Source organism: Hyposmocoma kahamanoa, unplaced genomic scaffold (assembly GCF_003589595.1).
Source record: "Hyposmocoma kahamanoa isolate Upper Pololo Valley unplaced genomic scaffold, ASM358959v1 79, whole genome shotgun sequence".
NCBI classification, from domain to species: Eukaryota; Metazoa; Arthropoda; class Insecta; order Lepidoptera; family Cosmopterigidae; genus Hyposmocoma; species Hyposmocoma kahamanoa.
In genome coordinates this window covers 5658892-5665694 of record NW_020653993.1, presented here as the reverse complement: position 1 = coordinate 5665694, position 6803 = coordinate 5658892, and the positions used below count along the sequence as shown (strand labels likewise).

Below are 6803 nucleotides of genomic sequence, written 5' to 3'. Positions count from 1 at the left end.
CCAATGGAAATTTTATATTTTGGTAATAGTTATACACATCTCCCAGTTATGCAGATCTCCTTCTTAGCGGACAATAGATTTTAATATTTTCTTTACAGACTTACAATACATTTCAATTTCGGCACTTACATTTGAATATATCCTATTTCAGTATTGACTTATATCTATGATCAAAAAAGAAATATCAACCGTTAAAAAGAAATGACACATTCAAATTGAAAATATGTACATTAGTTATCACATTGGCCTATTGATTTGTATTTATTAATTTATATTTTTTTATCGTTACACAGTGAATTTGTTTCTCATCATTTCTTCTCTATGTTCCTTTGTACCAAATTCATGTAATATGTCACACGCCATTTCTAAGTCGTTCCGAGTGATGCCTAGCGCTCGGACAACAATGTCTTTAGGATAACCTTCGTCTACTAAACGTGCTATGTAATCTAAATTTATATTTTCATAAGATACGTTGTCACCGTATTTTCTCCCGTGCTTGTCGTGTGTCAAGGGGTTGATTTTTTTAGCTGAAAAGAAAAACATATGCTATTGTATTTATTTGTTATGGAAAACAAATTTACCGTTCTTTAACCAAAACATCATTATTAATATTATGTGGTTGAATGAAGAAAACTTTCACAGATTTCTCACAGATGGCGCTACGTGTAAAAAAGATGCCAAAACCCAAAAACAAAGGTCTATTAACAAGCACATAGAAACATTCGTAAGTCGGGAGAGCGTCAGGCATGGTATGCTAAAGGCGCTGGTGCAAATCTAGTAGGATTGAAGGAATTTGATAAGCTTAGCATTTGATAATTGTATTAAAAATTACAACAAAGTAGGAGCGATTTCACAAAAAAATTCATATCATGATAGTAACATATAGTGATATTCAATACAACTTAATATTACAATCATCAATATCATCAACCACTATACGGCCAGTCTGCCACGGTAACCTAATGTGAATTGGAGTCTTTACACGATTTCCAAAGGTTGTGCACCTTCTTCTACAGGCACGTTTCAACACGATCTTTTCCTTCGTCGATAGAAATTAAAGTTATACATGAATTCCAGCCATCGACTTCTCACTTGAGAAGCAACAGTTCTGCCGCTGAGCTACCATCGCTAAGAGCTAAGAGACACAGAGGGAAATGATGTAAGTAGTAATAAGGGTCAATTATAAGTAGTATCGCAAAATACTCGAGTCAGATAGTCTACATTTATAAACTCGACTCAATTTTGCACGACTGGGTGGGAAAACACTTTCGAATCTCACTCACTCACGACTCGAGTCTAAAAAGAACTCGAGTCGTAAACCTTCTCGAAGCGACGTCTAGTCTACAAAGTTTCGAGTACGTCAAGAAGGGTGCAATTTTACTGAACAACTATTCATTGCCCACGAATTAAATATAAAACAGATTCAATATGATGATAAAAAAGATTTGATATTTAATTATACTACAGTAATTATACTCTAGTTTAACACACCACACCTCAACACCGCTCTGTAGGTACTTACCAGACTCGAGCTCGACTCGTTACATAAACAGACTCGAGTACTAATGTCGAACGCGAGTCTATTCGGAAACTCGATAGGCTCGTAATAAATACATTGAGCAGTGGAGTCTCTGTCTTTCTGAGTCGAGTCTTGTGAATTAGAGTCGAGTCCTAAAATGTAGACTCCCAGACCCGAGTTTTTTGCAACACTAATTATAAGGATTAATTCCTGATAAGCAAACATAGCATCTTGATAGTCACTTATTGCAGATTTCTTAACACGGTGAGTTGTTTTTATTTTTTCGACATTTCGGAACGGTTACACGCTCCATGGTCACGAATTTATTGACAATCATACAGTGATAGAAACCTATGATCAGTGATAATAATTATTTAGTGAATAACTACGAAAGATTTCAAAATTTCAAATCTATATAGCATATGAAATTAAAATGCGTTTTACAGTCGACATTCGTACTTCAAAGTGGGGTTCGGGGTCATAACAAGCGGAGAACAGCCGAGTTTCTTAGTTAATATTGTCTTTCCTAGATCTTGACCCTTTTGGATCGGCATCATAAAAAAAAGTTTTTTTTACGGTTTTTTATTACATTTAGTCAGTTCAAGTTAGCCGGATGCAACCCGGGAAGTGGGCGAAAGTCGTCGCTCCTTGGGTGCCCGAGAATGGAAGGCTACGGCGGGGACGGCCAAGAAGGTGTGGTGGAAAATCGCCGAAGGATTTTAATAATAATTTAGTCGAAAGTTCGATTCCCAGATGAGGCCAAAAATAAAGAATAATGTCTCCATGAAGCAAAATATCCTATCTACAAAATTTCCCACCGTGTCCCATCGTCGTGGGACACCCTGTATATTATTATAACAATAATTAAAATTAAATAGTACTTACGTGCAATAGGCAGCTCATTCTTAGGTTCATCTTCAATAGAAACATTAACATTCTCATAGCCATGCTCCTTCCCAACATCAGACGGGAATTTAGGCATGGTTATTGACTTCGATGGCTGTTCTATACTACCGCTTGTAGTAGCTGGCAGAGACCTTTGCCTAGGCGGTGCTCTGTTGTCAACACGTTCGAAACTTCTAAACTCATGTATTCTATAATCAGGTTTTTCTATGCCTCTAAAGTCTATATGTCTATCGCTAGGTATATGTCTAGTCTCAGGTAAGGAAACATGGCGTTCGGAGACATTATGTCTTTCGGCCGGTAACGGTCTCTCTGTAGGTAAATTTACATGTCGCTCCGCAGGTATTGGAGCGTGTCTAACATCGTGTCTGTCTAATCTTTCAACAGGTAAAGGCATACGACTATCGTGCCTGTCTTGCCTATCTGTTGATCTTTCAGACACGTACCTATCTTGTCTATTTTCTGTATGTCTTTCTCTATCACTGGGTACTGGCATTGGTACGCGATGTTCAGGTCTTTCCGGTGGTCTCGTTTCGGGCATACTATGTCGATCGGTCCGGGCTTCAGTGACGTGTCTTTCTGATGGACGATTTTCTGGCATGCTATGTCTGTCTGTTAACCTATTTTCTGGTAATGGCCTTTCTGGTTTTATTTCCGGGGTTCTGTTATCTAAATGTCTCTCTGGCATATTGTATCTATCTCTAATTTCTGGGAGTTGTCGTTCTCTGTTTTCTGATATGTTTCTTTCTGTTGGCCGTATTTCTGGGTGTCTTTCTAATGGCCGAATTTCCGGGTGTCTTTCTGTCGGCCTCATTTCTGGGTGTCTTTCCGTTGGTCTGATTTCTGTTTTGTGCTCTAGTTTTTCTGTTGATTTTTCTGATGCTCTATCGTCTACAAAGCGTTCAGGGGGCGGGGCAGGAAGCGGTCTACTGTTTGATTGAGGAGTGCATGCTCGCCGGGGCTTCTCGAATGCTCTTGGGTCTGGTGGCACCTGTCAGACGCAGTCAAGGTTAAACAATATTTGATTTACACTTTTTAAGACAGTATAAGAGAGCACACCTAGAAATTTATAGGTGCCTTTGAGTTACAACGTAATAAATTAGACCACACAACAAGAGTAAACTGATTACCTCGTGTCTGGTGTCGATGATGCCGGTGATGGTTTCCGTAGAGCCTGTGATGATGGAGGTAAGTCGATGCCGCGAGTCTGGCTCGGGTTCCAGCGATGAACGTCTTCGAGGTTCTGCGGTGGATCAAATGTTATTTTCATAACACAAGGGTAAAAACTTTCTGACATTTTTGGAAAGGCTGCTACAAAATAAAGTATTTTCTTTACACGATAGTATTGACGTCTAATGTTTTAATAATTTATTCTCTACTTATGATATTTAACAGAAAAATAATGGTGTATTCGTTACGATACCCCTTTACCAAATCAATGCAATCAATTGCCGAGTGACAAAAAGCAGTAGAGCTCCTTGTGAAAGAGTTCGCCCAGGGAAGTACTGCCACCTTACCTAGTTCTGCCGCCAAGTAGTAACGTGAGTCTCTCTTCGATTCGATTTTGAAGAGTAAGGCTTCTGGCGAAATAACAGGTACATAGGACTCGTCAACTTATGACTGTCACCCTGAGTCACAGTGGCAGTGCCCTTTGAGCTGCACAATAACTGTATGGTCAGGCTTGTTCATCCTGTCACTTGTAGGGCTAGCACGATAAGGCACGACTAGCGAGAATAACAATCTCTCGCGCAAGACTTATCCTCGCATAGAGATCTCGGCTTTATGTCGCTCTCGCGCAAGTCGTGGTTTATCGTGACAGCCCTGTTGGTATCACAAAAAAACAGAATGGAAATGTGAGTACAAGATCCTCTTTGGGGAGCTAGAAAAGAACGTATGATGTAATGAACCGGTAACCGATATCAATTAAACTTGGCAAATAGATATTCTATAAGTTATATGTAAAGAAGATGGACAATTTGTGTGACATGCGTACATGCTAAGTACAGGGCCTTAAAACCGACGTATCATTTTCATTATATTTAAAATTAACTTATGACTAAACCTAAAGTCCCCTAAAAATCTTTAAATAAGAATTACCTGGTGCACTGGCAGTAGCAATATCCTGTACACTAGACGCAGCAACAATCGCTGGTTCAGCTGGTGATAGACTCTTCCGTGGCGGTAACGGTGGAGCTCTTAGTTCCCCGTATGCATTTTCGCAAGGAGCAGGAGCCTTACGGGTCGCACGGGGAGAATGCCGGGGTGATACCGCTGGGGATCGGACTGAGGGTCTGAGAGCGTCAATCGTTGACGTTGCCGCGTTGAATTCAGCCCAGTCCTGAAAGTGATAGGTTTGTTTTTTTGAGTGCGATGCTAATTCATTAAAAAGACGTCATTAATAATACTTCCATAAAATGCTTTAATAAACTCAGATCTCGGTGGCACAGCCTAACCGAAGACTCTGGAAGACGGGTTAGGATAGAAATGTCTAAATTATCCCTTGATCATGCTCTGGCGCTCCTGTTACGAGTTAGTAACTACGAGGTCGAATCGGAGACCATATTATTAATGTCATCGTCGGTTAAACGAATCAAAAGGCACGGGTAGCAGCGCCTTCCTGTGAAATGTTAATCTTCTTATTTTTTATATATATATATATATTTTTTTTGAGTGTGGAGTAATCACCAACCATCTCTGTTCAAAGCCCCAACTTTTCTTCTTTTCCTGATACTTTATCTCACCTAAATAACTTCGTTTCGGTCTTCCTCTTCATTTATTTCCTTCGATCTTCCCTTCTATTGTTTGTAAGAAAACTGTCGTGACGTATCAGATCCCAAAGATATTTCCCCTTAGGTTCTCTATTGCCATTAATAATCTTCTCTTTTCTTACACTATTCTTAACACCTCCTATGTATACTTTACTCGTATTGCCTGAACACTACCGGAGCAATAAAAACATGTTACTGGCTTTTTATTCATAAGTATTGCGCAATCTCTGTAGTCTTAATCTAGCCAGAGTTGTGATAGTTGCGAATGAAATTGGCCTCTGCTAAAAAGCAATTTTTCGAAGAGTAGACATAATCACGCACCGCTTTACTGCGCAAGGCAAACGACAGCCAAAGTCAAATAATAGGTAGTATTATATAGCGCTATAAGCTGTAATGATGTTTATGTTAGGCGGAATATCAATTCCCTAACGTAGCGCAGTAACTTTTAACCGACTATAAAAAAAAGGAGATTCTCAATTATATAAATATGGCAAGTGATGGAATTCCACGAACTTTGAGGTCGGTTTTTTTACTAACCTGTACTGAGATTATATTTTTCTTTTTTCACAGTTCTGGACATTTGCGCGCGTATAATTTTACAATAGAATATACTTCCCATAGATTTAACATGATGTCATTTAACATTATCTCAGGTTACAAGTCGAAATTCAAATATACAAAATGAAAATTTAGGTCGAATTTCAAATTTCATGCACATCATTTTAGAAACGATCGAGTAATTCCGTTCAAAAATTGTAAAATTTGAGTGCGTGCTAAGAAAGCATCGCTCGGTCCGGTGGCTGCGCTTTGATAATCATCTCTTTTAGTTAAAACTCAATAACTAGAACTCACCTTCATTTTACATAAACCGTACTATTATAATCTTTATTAATTTGTTTTTAAACAAAAAATGTTTAGTACGATGTACCTAATGAGTAATTTTCAGGTTAGTTTAAAGTATTTGGACAATTTTTATTATTTAAGTTTTCGAATAAATTATCGTGAAATATTAAATAATTTTGAATACTAAATACTCCATGATAATATTCAACAATATTTAAATAGATGACAGCAGAGAGCTAATAGGCCTGATTGTGCCCGAAGATTTGTGAACTCGAACAGAGGCCAATTTCACATTGTTAGTTATTAAGTAGTATTAAACTAGGATTAGCTGTATTTAACCTTAAAGGTCTGAAATAAATAAATAATTATTATTGTAACCCCCTACAAGTGCGAAGAGAAAAAAAAAGATGGTTGATCCTACCTGGATATTTGCGAATTTTGAAGAAGCAATAATATTTATGTGATTTATTTTAATCCATTTTTCTTTAATGTCGTAGTTACATGTATCCTAAATCCTCTGATACCACAATTATACTAATAGCACAAGTACATACATGAGAGAAAAATCTGGTTCCTCTAGGAAATACAGGGCGCTGCGTGGGAACTTACTTTTTTTTATAAATCACAAGGCAAAAAGTATTAAAGATAACAATTTAATTCTTTCTTTTTTACAAAGTACTACATTTAAAGTTTAGTTTGGTTCACTTACAAGCTTAATTCTTGAATATTATGTCTTGTAGGTGACCTCCACGTTGTTCAATGCATTTTGT

At 37.8% G+C, this 6803-nt stretch overlaps 1 protein-coding gene across 1 annotated transcript in view; it reads right to left on the bottom strand.

Annotated features, from left to right (window-relative positions):
- Positions 1-285: 285 nt before the first annotated feature.
- The window catches only part of LOC113233528 (E3 ubiquitin-protein ligase CBL-B), a 142694-nt gene continuing 136176 nt past the window's right edge, over positions 286-6803 (bottom strand). Inside the window, exons 8-12 of the mRNA XM_026468650.1 lie at positions 6535-6550; positions 4520-4760; positions 3553-3665; positions 2405-3413; positions 286-527 (exon numbers count right to left, since the gene is read on the bottom strand). Of these exons, the coding sequence (XP_026324435.1) occupies positions 286-527; positions 2405-3413; positions 3553-3665; positions 4520-4760; positions 6535-6550 (1621 nt within the window). The remainder of the gene's footprint in view (positions 528-2404; positions 3414-3552; positions 3666-4519; positions 4761-6534; positions 6551-6803) is intronic.